General features: G+C 35.5%; 1 protein-coding gene across 1 annotated transcript in view; it reads left to right on the forward strand.

The window, feature by feature from the left end:
• LOC308259630 (serine/threonine-protein kinase TNNI3K) overlaps nucleotides 1-14167 on the forward strand; it is a gene marked incomplete at both ends in the record, with an annotated part of 287025 nt that overhangs the window by 184039 nt on the left and 88819 nt on the right. Inside the window, one exon of the mRNA XM_080690775.1 lies at nucleotides 2944-3076. Within this exon, the coding sequence (XP_080546901.1) occupies nucleotides 2944-3076 (133 nt within the window). The remainder of the gene's footprint in view (nucleotides 1-2943; nucleotides 3077-14167) is intronic.

Below are 14167 nucleotides of genomic sequence, written 5' to 3' on the forward strand. Positions count from 1 at the left end.
TCAGCGGGCAAGGACTATGAAATGTGAATAAAATCATAGTTCTTGATCTCAAGAAGATTCTTTACTAGTAGGGAAAACATAGAGATAAAGCAGATTGAGTTAAAGCATTGTGGAAGTTCAGTGATAGAGGTATGACATGATACCATGAGAACCTGAGTGGGATGAGAGGAGTTGATCAGATAATGGGGAGGATGGAGGCCATTACAGGCAGAATGCACAGCATGAGCAAAGTTACAGGGAAGGATGGAAACCCAATTTTATGAGAGAACTTTGAATATTTTGGCTTAATGGGTATGTACTATACAGAGAGAGATGAGTTAGAGAAAGTAAGGCTGGAACAACAGTATAGGCCCTGTTGTATTCGAAGTATGGCTATACATACTGATTTCTCCAATATAAGTTATTTTTTCATTACTACAGTAAAAATATAAGTCAGAAAACTTTATGAAGAAAAGAAATATACTTAGCTCAGTTTTGGAAGCTGAAAATCCAGACAGCATGGTACTAATTCTAGTTAGAATTCCCATGGCTGCACGACATCATGGTAGATGAGCATGTGTGTGAAGCAGAGCTCACATGATGAGACAAGAAGCCAGAAAGAGGAAAGCAGCCAATTTTTTCAGGAACAGCAGCTCTCATGAGAACTGGTTGGGGTTTCATGAGAATTGCAATCCTCTCCAATTAGGTAGACGGCACTCCCAATGATGTAATCACTTTGCAACAGATTCTACTGCCTCCCAACACCATCATACTGAGGACCAGCCTTCTAACACATAAACCCTTGAGAGACATTCAAACACTATCCAAGCCATACATCCAATTAAATTTTACTCATTCATTGAACAAATATTTGCAGAACATCTACTAGACTCACAATACTCTGCTAAGAACTTACAGTGAGCAAAATCAGGTTCTTATTCCTATGGAGCTAATACTCTACTTAAGGAGATAAACACCCAACAAATTAACCAAATATACATTAAATGATAATGAATGTTATGTAGAAAAAATAAAATAAGAATAAAGAATGGAAAGTAATGGAGATGTCATTTAAATAGCTGGAGAGAGAAATAAAACATTTTATAAGATACCTAACAGGGAGGTCATGCGGGACAGAGCATTGAAGACAAGGAGAAAAGAGTGGGCACAAATGGATTACACTACAAGAGTTCCTGGTGTATCCAAAGTTAGAGAGACTGGAGTTGGATAAGCGAGGAAGATGAGAAGTCCTCTTTCACAGGAAAAAAACTCATGTAGGACCTGAGACATAAAGACAGTTTAATCAGTGGGTCTCAACTATCATAGCACTTTAAATCAGTTTGAAAACTTAAAAAAAACATAATGTCTGAATTTGACCTCTAGAAATTATTACTTTATTGGCCTGGGATTTATTTTGAGTGATTTTATTTTTTCAAAATCTCCCCCAAGTGATTCTAAAATGCTGCCGGTAGAGACTTTCTAACTAAATAAACTTTTGGTTGAATAGAATTAAATTGAATTTCACCCACAGCAACTAATATTAATTTCTTTATGCTAGCAGCCAGCATAGTCTTTAAGCATGGCACTACTCTGGATTTATTTTGGAGGCTATTTAATTTCTAACTACTTGTGTGGCCTTATTTAAGTTTCTTAATTACTCTATGACTCCCTATTCAGAAATGGGCATGCTATATGCCTAATCCCACGTATGCAATGTTGTGACACAATGCATAATCTGCTGTATAAATGGAGACTATTTGGAATTTAGATGCTCATAAGGGAGCATTGCATGTGAGCAACACAATCGAACAAAGATATTCTTAGGAAGTTTTAATTATGCATGATTTCAAAATACAGTAGACATTCTAAAAGAGTTGGCAGCAGCCAGCACTGTGCTTAGGATTTCAGTAAGAGTAATAAAATTATACCAGTTTTTTTTTTCCCAGTGGAGATACAAAGTATTTGGCAAAGTTCCTTGATATAATATGTGGTTGTGATATTTTAGTGCTAGAAGGACCTGACTCATCTGTTTTGTCCTTGAGGAATCTGAGGTCCAGGAAAAATGAAGGACTTATCCAGAGCTGCCCTGTCAGTGGAAAAGCCAGAACTAGAGTTTTCCCTCTTTAATTAAAAACCTAGTGTACTGTCAGCTAAACTACAAATAAACAAAATTTATGCATGTACATCACAAAATAGAACCTTTTTGTAAAAAACAGAAGGATGTGTAATTGCAAATAAAAAGAATGTAAATAATACCATTAAAACAGATGAGCCTAGAACTTCTAGAAAAAAACTTGTAACATTTTATAGGGTTGCTTTCTGTACTGTTGCTCAAATAGAATTCAAAAATAGCATATCTGGTTAGACAAAGAAAATATGATATACTTGATCCTGCCAGTGAGAAATCTACTTCACTGGAATATTCTGGCCCAACTCTGACCCTATCCTCAGCCAGGGAGACTATTTATGGGCCTGACTTATGACTTCCTAAATTACAACCTGAAGGCTTAAGTATGGAAGGTGCCTCTCATACTGTGTGATTCACTCTAGGGAACCACAGTATTCTTAGATGAAACTTTGTTGGCTATTCCAAAGCTTATAGGGAAACTTGAAAAAAAAATGCTCACAGTTTAGAAAAAAAAGTACTGTTGTGATAATCATTTTATGAGCTAGTTACTTGATTAATATTGGTAGTATTTTTGGAAGAATCATGACTTTTATCATCTTCTAGTGGTTAAAAAAGAAGCGAACGCCCTTTGAGAAATTGAACCTGGACAGTAAACACATTACATATGCACATATACACACCATTTATTGCATACCTTGGGGGCAGAATTAGTGCTATTTTTATTTATGTCTCTTGAGAGCATCAGAAAAATTCTAGCAGGTCCTTACTGAGAGCGCTATTTTGCGGCAGGAGAACTTGCCCTAGGTAAATGGCTTATGGATGTTCTTGATATGCAGAACCTCCGCTGGATGGCTCCTGAGGTATTCACCCAGTGCACTCGCTACACCATCAAAGCAGATGTCTTCAGCTACGCCCTGTGTCTGTGGGAACTCCTCACCGGCGAGATCCCATTCGCTCATCTCAAGCCAGGTAAGATGTGCTGCTCAAAGCATTCTTGTTTTCCAAAGTTCAGTGCATTTTCACAACTTGAAAAATAATTTTCCCCAAAATGATTATCCCCATTGGGATGGCAAGAGAAGAGGTAACAATTCTTGTTTGTGTTTTTTTTTTTTTTTAAGAAAAGTTAAGGACTAAATGGTGAGTTTAGACAGGCACACAAAAACAGGAATGTTTTATTTTTTTATTTTTTTAAAACTTTTATTATAGAAAAATTTAAATATATATGAAATTAGGGAGATTATTATAGTGAGCTCAGCATAACCAATATCTATTTTCTTTTTTTTTCTTTTTTTATTTATTTTTTATTAATTTATTTTTTAAATTGGTGCATTGTAGTCATATATCAATCACACTGGAGTACAAGACTTGAGAGGATATACAAGCACACATCATCCAATTAGCCCTCCTCCAGCCCCCATCCCATTCCCTCCCCCTCCCTCCATCCCACGCTTCTTAAAACTCCCGTGCTGATCAGGAATGTTTTATTAAAGTTTAGGACTTTGATTATCTGGGTTGGTTTTTCTTGTTTTTTTTTTTTTTTTTTTTTTTGGTGGTACTGGGGTTCCTGGAAACCCTTTTATCTCTGGGCTACACTCCCAGATCTATTTGTTTTTATATTTTTATTTGGAAACAGGGTCCCTTAAGCCAGCGAGGCTGGCTTGGAACCTGAGCGATCCTCCTGTCTCCACCTCCCAAGCATGGGGATTACAAGCGTGCTCCACCACTTCCAGAGATTATCTGTTTTTAATACAAGCAAATAAATATGACCAAGTTTCATAAAATGCAAATAATGTAAAAATGCTATATTTCAGGTTATATTTTAGAAATTCCCTTTTAAAATGTATATAGGGATGATAAAGTAGCAACATATAAGTAGCCTATCATGACTGCAATAGCTTTTTCTAGTAATATTATATTACATATGTGAATGTCCTCTAAAAAATTTACTTTTTGAATGTTTCTAATTTTATTGATGTACTATACTCTACCAGAAAAACTTCAGATCATGGAGAAGAAACTCCAGTGGAGCCAGGGAGGTGGTCTAAGGGAGGGAGAATCAATAAAGGGATCACTTCCATTGAAGTGACTATGTATATATGTAAGAATTCTAATGTCAGTTCTGTATGGGGAAGTGGGGAATGGGGAGGGAGCTGAGGAAAACCACACCAAGTTCTGTGTGCGTGAATTCCACTATCATTATGAACTGCAATATAATGTGAGGTTATAATGCACCAATAAAAGCATAAAAATAAAAAATAGAGAGGAGGACTCTAATCATAGGCAAAATGTACACAGAACTTAGGTTCCTGGTAAACTTCATTCACATCTGTCTCATTTTTATTTATTATGCTTTTATGACTTTCCATGCTATACTAGAAACTCTTAAGCATGCTTCATCCCTAGAACCTAGAAAAGCTGTTGTAAAATGAGGTCATAAATAAAATTTAAATGAATTATATTGTAAGCTCCTAATTGCTACCCTAAAACAGTATGTCAGAAGGACACCTCTTTTAACAAATTTAAAGTGATAACCAAGATCACAGTATTTATTAGTACTGATGTACAGAAAAAAAATTCACATCTCATGTCTCTCTCTTCAAGGTATTTTCCCCCATCCTGTCCAACAGATAACTTTTTAAGTACTGTGTGCTCTGTTCATAATTTATTCAGTGCATGGGTGATGTAATTGTCCTAATCTTTCTTTGTATCTTTCAAATGATGAGGCTTAGTCCTTGCCTTAGTTTGGATGTGATGACTATTTTCAAAATACAAACATTCCCATTTGTAAGGGGTCATTCTGAAGTACTGCTGTCTATCTACCTCTTAGAGTTCACATTATGAGAAGACTGCTGGATATATAACTAATCAATTGTAATTCTAGGTGGACTGTAGTATTTTTTATGAGGGATCCAATCTCCTTTTCCTTACCTCTTTTGTCAGTCCATTCACTTGGTCTTGTTGATTTTACCTCCTAATACTTTTGGAATTGTCTCCCATTTATTATCACCCACAACCATCCAGCTCAAGCAACCATCTAATTCTCATGTAAACTATTACAATAATCTTTTGAAAATAGCAAGTTATTGAAGTATAACTTATCTGTATAAAGATTTACCATTTTAGATGAACATTTTGATGAGTTTTAGTAAGTATATATAGTTGTGTGATCACAGAGATGGGACATTTCCATCACTCCTAAACATTTCCACTGCCTCTTTAGAATTCCTCCTCTTCCACCTCCAGCTCCTGACAACCACTGATCTGATTTATGAGCCCATTGGCTTGCCTTTTGGAAAATATTTTATAAGTGGAACAAAATCATCAAATTTGTCAGTAATTCATCCTTTCATCATATGTTTGTAATATCCCATGTTATATATGCCTCTATGTGTTTATGTATTCACAAGTTGATCATTTATGTTGATCTCGCTTGAGGGCTAATAACTAAAATTACTAAATTGGTCAAGTCTATGTGTTTGTCCTGATTTCTCTTGGATTAGTGAATATAAAGAATTATTCCAACATCTTTATACCTTTATATATTTCTACCTGTAGCCTATGATAATTTCTATTTGAACATATAATTTTTTATTTAAACATACACTAACAATTTGAGTCGGAATAGAGTCATGTATGATTTTGGTATTATTCTACATTTCTTTAATAACTAATAATGTTGAAAATATTTTAATATGCATATTTGGCATCTATATCTCTTCTGTGAAGTGTTTATTTAAATTATTTTATTATTTAGTTATAAAAGTTCTTAGATTTTAGGTAGAAATACTTTATTGATCTATAGTTTGCAAGAATTTTCCTGTAGTCTGTGACTTGACTTTTTGTGTTATTATCAATAACTTCCAAAAATCCAGATATGGTGGCACATACCTGTAATCTCAGTACTTGGGAGACTGAGACAGGAAGAATACAGGTTCATGGTCAGCCTCAGTAACTTAGTGAGGCCCTCTGCAACTCAGAGAGACCTTATTTTAAAATAAAAAATAAAATAGGTCTGGGGGTCTGGCTCAGAGATAGAATGCCTTTGGGTTTTATCCCTAGTATCCCGCGTGTACGCACACAGAATCCAAGGTGGTGCACACCTGTAAGCCTAGTACACAGAGTAGGGCAGGCAGAGGGACAGCAGGTTTGAGACCAAAGCATAGTCACTTAGCAAAACTGTATCTCAAAATAAAATATAAAATAGGGTTGGAGGCTTAGCTTAAAAGTAGAATGTCCCTGGTTTCAATCCCCAGGACCACACAGACACACAAAAAATAGAGTAAACGTTTTTTATTTCAATGAACTTCATTTCTTCAAAGTTTTAATCATTTTTGTGTCTTATCTGAAATATTTTTTGTCTCACCAAGAAAACAAATATTTTCTCCTGTGTTCTACAAAAGTCTTGTAGGTTTAGATTTTATAAGATTCATTTTTCATTCTTTTTTCTGACATAAAATACGGGATGAATTTCTTATCCTTTTGTTCCTATTTTTTAATATAGATGCTCAATAGTTTCAGCATGATGTGTTAAAAAAGTCTTTGTTCCATTAAATTATTTTGGCATCTTTGTCAAAATGCAATTGACCATATCTGTGTGTACCTATTTCTAACTCTTCTGTTTCATTAATCTATGTATCTACACTTATATTAATATCACACCATCTTAATATCTGATAGAAGTCTTAAAATAAGTAATGTAAGCCCTCCAACTTTTCTTAAAACTGCATTCCTATTTTACTTTTTCTTTTTTTTTCTTTTCTTTCTTTCTTTCTTTTTCTTTTTTTTCTTTTTTTTGAGGTATTGGGGATGGAACCCAGGGGCATTCTACCTCTGAGCTACGCCCCCAAGCCCTATTTATTTATTCTTGATTTTGAAACAGTGTCTCACTGAGTTGCAAAGAGCCTCACTAAGTAAATGAGGCTGTCTGCGAACTTAGATCCTCCCGTCTCAGCCTCCCAAAATTTGGGGTTAAAAGCGTGAGCCACCACTCCTGGCTTTTTTTTTTTTTTTTACTTTTTAAAATAAATTTCTAAAAGGTATAATCTATTTCTACAAAAATGCTTTCAGTTTTTATTAGACTATACTGATCTGTAAATCAATACAGAAGAATTGACATTTTTAGCATATTGAATCTTCTGCTTAACAGATACATCTTATGTCTCCTTTGGTTTAGGTTTTCTTTTCTTATCAGTACATTGTAGTCATATATCTTAATGGTGTATTTCTATTTTTGAATTTATAGCATGCAAATGTTATACTTATTTAGATGTATCTCTACCTATTTTGTGTTTCTTGATATTATTATAATTCTATTTAAAATTTTAATGGCTTTTTTTTTCTTGACCAGTGTACGGAATATAATTTTAAGTAATAACCTAGTATCCTACAAACATACTAAATTCATTTATATTCATTCCAGTAATTTTTTGTACATTCTTTGGACATAGATAATTATGTCATCTCTGAATAAAGAAAATTTCTTTCTTTCTTTTCTGTCATTTATATTTTGCCTTGCTTTCTTATATAAGCAACAATCTCTAGTACAATGTTGAAGTCTTAAAATATATTCATTAAACCTGTCTATTTATCACCCCTACCCTAGTTCCCTAGTTTAGACTATGTGTTTTACCTTCTGAACCACTAAAATAGCCTTTGACTATTCTGCCTTTGTTTATTCTTGTCTCTCCTTCCTCTCTAGTTTCTGCACACCCCCTAAAATATGTTTAACACATAAACCTGATAATATCACCACTGCTTAAAATTGTCCTGTAACTTTCTATATTGTTAGAATTAAATTGCAAAATTCCTAGCATCACCTGCAAGAATCTAGCTAATCCTCTTCTGCTGCTGACTTTTCTCACTGCATCTCACCCAGTGAAAATGCTTCAGTCCCCCCAGCCTTGTTTTAATTACTTCACCCTGGCCTTCTGCCCTAGACTCCTTTCTGTGCTCCAGCCACCACAGCATTCTTCTACTGCTCTTAATATATTTCATTTCAGCTGGCCTCTAGGCCTTTTGCAAGCTCTTTCCTCCATAAATGCAATGAATGATGACTACCTCAACAATCACTGTAAGGCTCAAATGAGATGATGCTTTATAAATCGAAACCTTTCTGCAGTTGTAAGGTGACTATTTATGGGGAAACATAATGCAGGCTCTAGGTTTCCTATAATTTTGTACTTCTGTGGTGTCCTTATTCTTTAGAAAGCCCAATGTATAATCCTCAGTGTCATCCTTCACTCTTCTTTCCTCCTTCCCACACTTTTCTCTCCATTCCTTGTTTTTTTCTGTCTTCCTTTTTCAATTATTTTCTTATTGTCAATCTTACTTTGCAAATAATTCTCAAATTCAGCTACTTATCACCATCTCTGTTGTGTCTTCTTTTTCCCCAGGTAGAATACTCCACAGTATTTTAAGCATTATTTTTTTCATCAGATTTGCTCACAATATTTTTTTCACCAACCACTAGCGTTAGCTTTCTGCAAATTCTAATTTAACCATGTAGCTTGCCTGACTTAAAATCCTCCAATGCTTTCTCTTAAGATAAAAACAAAATCTCATAAAACAATCTATACCAATTTCTGATAAGCATATGAAAATGACCAATAAAATTATCCATCAAGGAAATGCAAATCAAAACCACCATGGACTATCACTTGCCTGCAGATACAATGACTATTTCAAAAAATAGACTTTTTTTTTTCATAGAAAATAACAAATGCTGAAGTGGACATGGAAAAAATGGAAGTCTAATACTCTTTCAGAGAAAATGTAAATCAGTATAGCCCTTACACAGAACAGTATGGGATGACTCAACAAACTAATTAATAGACCTACCATATGATTCAACTATGCAAAGGAAATAAAATCAGAACACCAAAGAGATACCTGCACTCACATGTTTATTGTGGCACTATTTACAATATCTAAGATGTGGCACTCATCAACTGATGAAAGGATAAAGAAAATGTGGTCTGTATGGACCCAGCGGAACATTGCTCAATTGTAAAGAAGAGTGCCATTGGCAGCAAAATGGGGTGACTGGAGAATATTAAATAAAATAAACCAAACACAAAAAGACAAGGACTGAGTTTCTTATATGTAGAAGCTAAATATAAATTAGGCTGACTGTGGAATACTGATTACTAGAGGCTAAAAGTGATGGGGATAAAAAGAGGCTGGATAATGGATACCAAAATACAGTTAGATAGATAGAATAACTTCTAGCATTCTGTAGTACAGCAGATGATTATCATTCAAAAAAACATTATATATTTTATAAAGATTTAGGAAAGAGGAGCAAGAAGGCTCAAAACATAAAGAAATAATATGGAGAAGGAAATAAGTCACCCTGATTCAGTCAGTACATATAGTATGCATGTGTTGACATGTCACACTGAACCCACTGATGTGTATAATTGACACATGTTAATCAAAAAAATAAAATACTCTACAAAACATGTCATGGCTGAGTTCCTATAGTTCCAAGTCTACCTCTCACCCATGCAGCCTGCCACCCACTTTCCACCACAGGGAGCAGTCACATCTCCCATGCATGTTAGTTCTCACTTCTATGACTACACATAGTAGGCCCATTGCCAGAAATACTTTTCCACACTTTATGACACTAATTTACTTTTAGGTCATAGCTTAAATAAAATTTCTTACCAAAATACTTTCTTTCATCCTTCAGTATCAAGTTTAGTGTATTTTTCTACATAGCCCAAGTCACCATATATCATTGTATTTGTCATATTTTACTTGCATAGTTTGTAATTTTTTCTACTCCATTATGCTTTTCTAATTCTAAAGGGATTATTCCATGGAGATAAAGATCCCTTCTCTCATGGATCCCTCCAGAGATCATTTTAGAAGGATAATATTATATAATAAAAAGCTAGAAATCTTGCCTAAGAATTACTTAGTTCCAATGTCCCAGATATTAAAATTTATAGTGTTTTATTGGAAGGAGAATTTGCCTATGATAGATGCTGAATTTTTTAAAGTTGGACAGTGACCATGCATCACAAAACAAGATTGCTAATATCATTGTGGTGGTTAGGCAATCTAGCATATGTTCGGCAATAAATTATGTGGAGCATCAGATTCAATGTAAGCTACATATTAGCTATTTACAATGAGCAGCAAATCCATGACTACAGTGTGGGACAGCGTTATCAATTATGGTAGTAGCAGCATTACACAGGGCTCATCCTTCTGGATTTAGCAGCATGCTACCTTCTGGGAGAAATATAAAAGTAGAACACGAATATTAGCATTGACTCCCACAAAAGAGATAGATATACATTTAGAAGGACTTGAAGTTAGGGTCTCTTTTCAGTAGCACATGTTTGAATTAACCTTTTATTTTCGGGTTTAAAAAGACCTAAAAAGTCATCACATTCATCACTTCAAGGGTCACCAAATCAAATGCCCACTGGGCCAAGGGAAGCCTGTAATGCCCAGGAAATTCTATGTTCTGACTAAAGGGGACAGCTGCTAGCTACTTGTAGGCAAATAGGGCTGAGTGGGAGCATAGGTATGACTGCTTACTATTACCACATCAACTCATTTATGTTTGTTTAGAAATCTAAAAACTTTTATATATTGTCATTTATTTCAATTTTTTAAGAGGAAACAATTTTTTCAGGCTAACGCTGTAGGTTCTAAAGAGAACTGGCATATTATGTAAGAGTATGAGTCTTATGGTCTTGTGCAAGTTACTTAACCTAACCATAACTCAAGTGTGTTTTTTTATTTATTTATTTTTATTGTGGTATTGGAGTTTGAACTCAGGAGCATTCTACCTCATACCTATATGCCTATCTCTATTTTTTTGTTGTTGTTTTATTTTGAAATAGGGTCTCACTAAGTTGCTGCAGGCCTCTCTAAATTTCTGAAGCTGGCCTTGAACCTGCAATCCTCTATCTCAATCATCAGTTTATTTTTTAAATGGCCATATTAATGGGATGTACCTCAAAGGGATGGAACAGTTGACAATAGTTAGCACTTGATAAATGGTAGTAATTATGATTTTTGAGTGCTCCTTTCAGGCCAGAAAATGTGCTGAAGTAAAAGGAAACAGAGCATTGCCCAGCTCTCCAACTATTCATAATACAGAGAAGGAGTGAGAAAAATATAGTGGGTAGAGTCAGCCCTACTAGAGAGAAGCACAGAAGACTAAGCATGCTTTATGGAAGGGTCTCCTGCCTAGACTCAAGGTGGGAAAAGGACATCAGAGGAGGATTCCTAGAGCACACAATACCTTGACTGCAGCTTAAACAGTGACTGCTAATTAAGTAGGTAAACAGTGGGAAGCTGGGAAAGGTGCTCCAGCAGAAAGCAGTATCAGCAAGGTCCAGAGCATGAGGAATCCATAAATAATTCAGTAGGGATGAATCAGAGAATACAAGGGCATCAGTTGCAAGATGCATGATTTAAACTAGAGCCAGATAATGAAAGTCCTTGTATAAGTCAGGGTTCCCCAGACAAATGGAACCAACAGGATATAAAGAGATAAGAAGGAATTCATTATGGGAATTGGCTCATATGATTATGCAGTTTAAGAAGTCCTATGCCAGCTGAAAACTGAAGAATCAGAAAAACCAGCAGTTTATTTCAACCCAAGTCTAAAGACCTGAGGACCAGGAGGACTACTCATGTAAGTTCCAGAGAATGAAGGCACAAGAACCTGAAGTTCTGATATTCCAAAGCAGGGGAAAACGAATGACTAAGCTCCAGAAGAAAAAACTAATATTCCTGTTTTTCCTCTGTCTTTTTATTCTTTTGGGGCCCTTAACAGATTGGATGATGCCTACTCAAACAATGAAAATGGATCTTGTCTACTCAATCTACTTGTCTCTTCCATAAACATTCCATAGAGTGGATCTTCTATACTCAAATGCTAGTCTCTTCCATAAACATTACCAGACACATCCAAAAATAATATTTTGCCAGCATCTGGTTATCCTTAAGTCAGCCAAGTTAGCACATAAATTAACCATCATAGGCCCTATGGATGTGTCAACAGTGGAAGCCACTGTAAGGTTTTAAGAAGAAGAAACCAATCCATCCTAATTATAGAATACTTTTTCTTGCAACAAAGCAAAAGTTGGACTAGAAAAGTTCAAACATGGAGGCAAGGAGACTGGTTCTAATAGAAGAACTGTCTAATATTTTAATGGGAGTGAGTACTGACTTTAATGGGAGTAGTGACTTTGGAAGAGAAAGGAGAGGTTGGTTTGGCAGATTTGAGTAGGACTCCTCCGTGTACTGAGGTGAAGACACAAGGAAGAGCAAGGTGTCAGTGCTGACATCCAGGCTTCTGGCTTAGCCAGCAGGAGGAAGATGCATACACATGAAGGAGCAGATTTGTAAGAAACCTGGTAAAGTGGTCGGGAAGAAAAGGAGCCAACGTGTAAAGTGAAGCAGAGAGGTAAGAACAAAGCGAGATGAAAAAGGAGCCGTACAACCTGGCAGGCAAGAGCTGTCCTGAATACATTTCAGAGGAAGATATCAACACCTGCTTCCCAGATTTTGTTTCTCTCCTAGGCTTGTCTCCTCTGATATATAATGAAAAACTAAAGAAATCTGGGATAAATGAACCCATCAATATGTATTTTATTCAATCACATTTCCTTATAATCAGGTACTCAATTTTGTGGATCACTTTCAGATCACAGTTTGAGGCTGAAGAAGAGAGCCTTTTGTTTTCCTGTGTGATGCCAGCTGGTTCACAAGAAGACTCAACTCTGTATCCTGGGAGTCCTTAATGCCAAGCTCTAACGAAGTCTGAGATATGGAGGCAAATTAAGAGCATCTGCCAATTTATTATAGCCAGGTTTTGGTGAGACTTCATAGTGAGACTTTAATTCAGTGTTACAAACTGGAAGTCCAGGGGTCCAGGAGCCAAACATGGCTTGTAGGGTTTTTTGTTGTTGTTGTTTTCTTTGTTTGTTTCTTTGTTTCTTGTTTTGGTCTCACATGGTTGTTTTTTTTTTTTAAGATATGAACCATAGTACATCTAGAGACATAGTTTTTCTACGGTTCCCATATTTGTAGCCATTTGAATTTCCAATCTTTTCTTGAATATTAGTTGATTATGTTCTTCTCTATATATGATTAGGATCCTAAAGCACCCTGGATAATACTCTCAGAGTGTATAAGCACATTGATGTTGTGGACAAGTAGTAGCAAAATAGGAGTGAGCTAAATCCCATGTTTGTTGTGCTAATCCTTATCAGTTAATCACTGAAAAGAGGGAACCAACTATTCACTGCGCAGATCACTGGGAAAAATCGAATCGGTCCAATAGATGGTGATATTTCTATGAAGATAGCTGATATTAACATTCTGATACTTCATTACACTGACAAAGATTGCAATGAGAACAGACAATGGTGCAAATTAATCTATTCTTCTGACAGTATGTAATGAGAATGGGATGTGGTTTAAAAAATTAAGCCATTCTTAGTACAAATCTCAAGATTGCAATCTCATGGTCTCTCTCAGATGCTATACAGCCTGGTGATACATCATTGAAAAGTGTCAGTTTAACAAAGAATGTGTCTTAGCTCTTGCTGGGATAGTAGAACACATTTGCTTTGTCTCACTGCAGCCTGGCTCATTAAAAACAATGGAGTAAAATCAATTGTGTGTTTTAGAACAAATACAGACAGAATTGAAAAAAAAAGCTGGTAGTTGTATTTTGGTCAATACTTACAAACAAAATATTTTACTTTATTGTGCTCCTTTCTCTCTCTTTTTACTATGAATGCCTACATATAATCTTATAAATAGAAGACAGTAAAAGGTTACTTTAGGGACTCAATTTACCCACAAGCAGGGAATAGATCATCCAGTTCATCAAAGAGAGCTGCATAGTTTTCCTGTCCACAGAACCACTTTGAATTCTGGGCTGGTCCTGATGATACATGAGATTGTTTGTAGCCTTTACGTTTATGCTAACTCAGTGTAAAAACTTTCCTGTATTCACACCCAAAGAGAACCTCACAAGGCCCTACGATTTCTGGTGGTCTAAATAGAACAGAGAACATACAA

This window comes from Muscardinus avellanarius (genome assembly GCF_963383645.1).
Source record: "Muscardinus avellanarius genome assembly, chromosome: 3".
NCBI lineage: Eukaryota > Metazoa > Chordata > Mammalia > Rodentia > Gliridae > Muscardinus > Muscardinus avellanarius.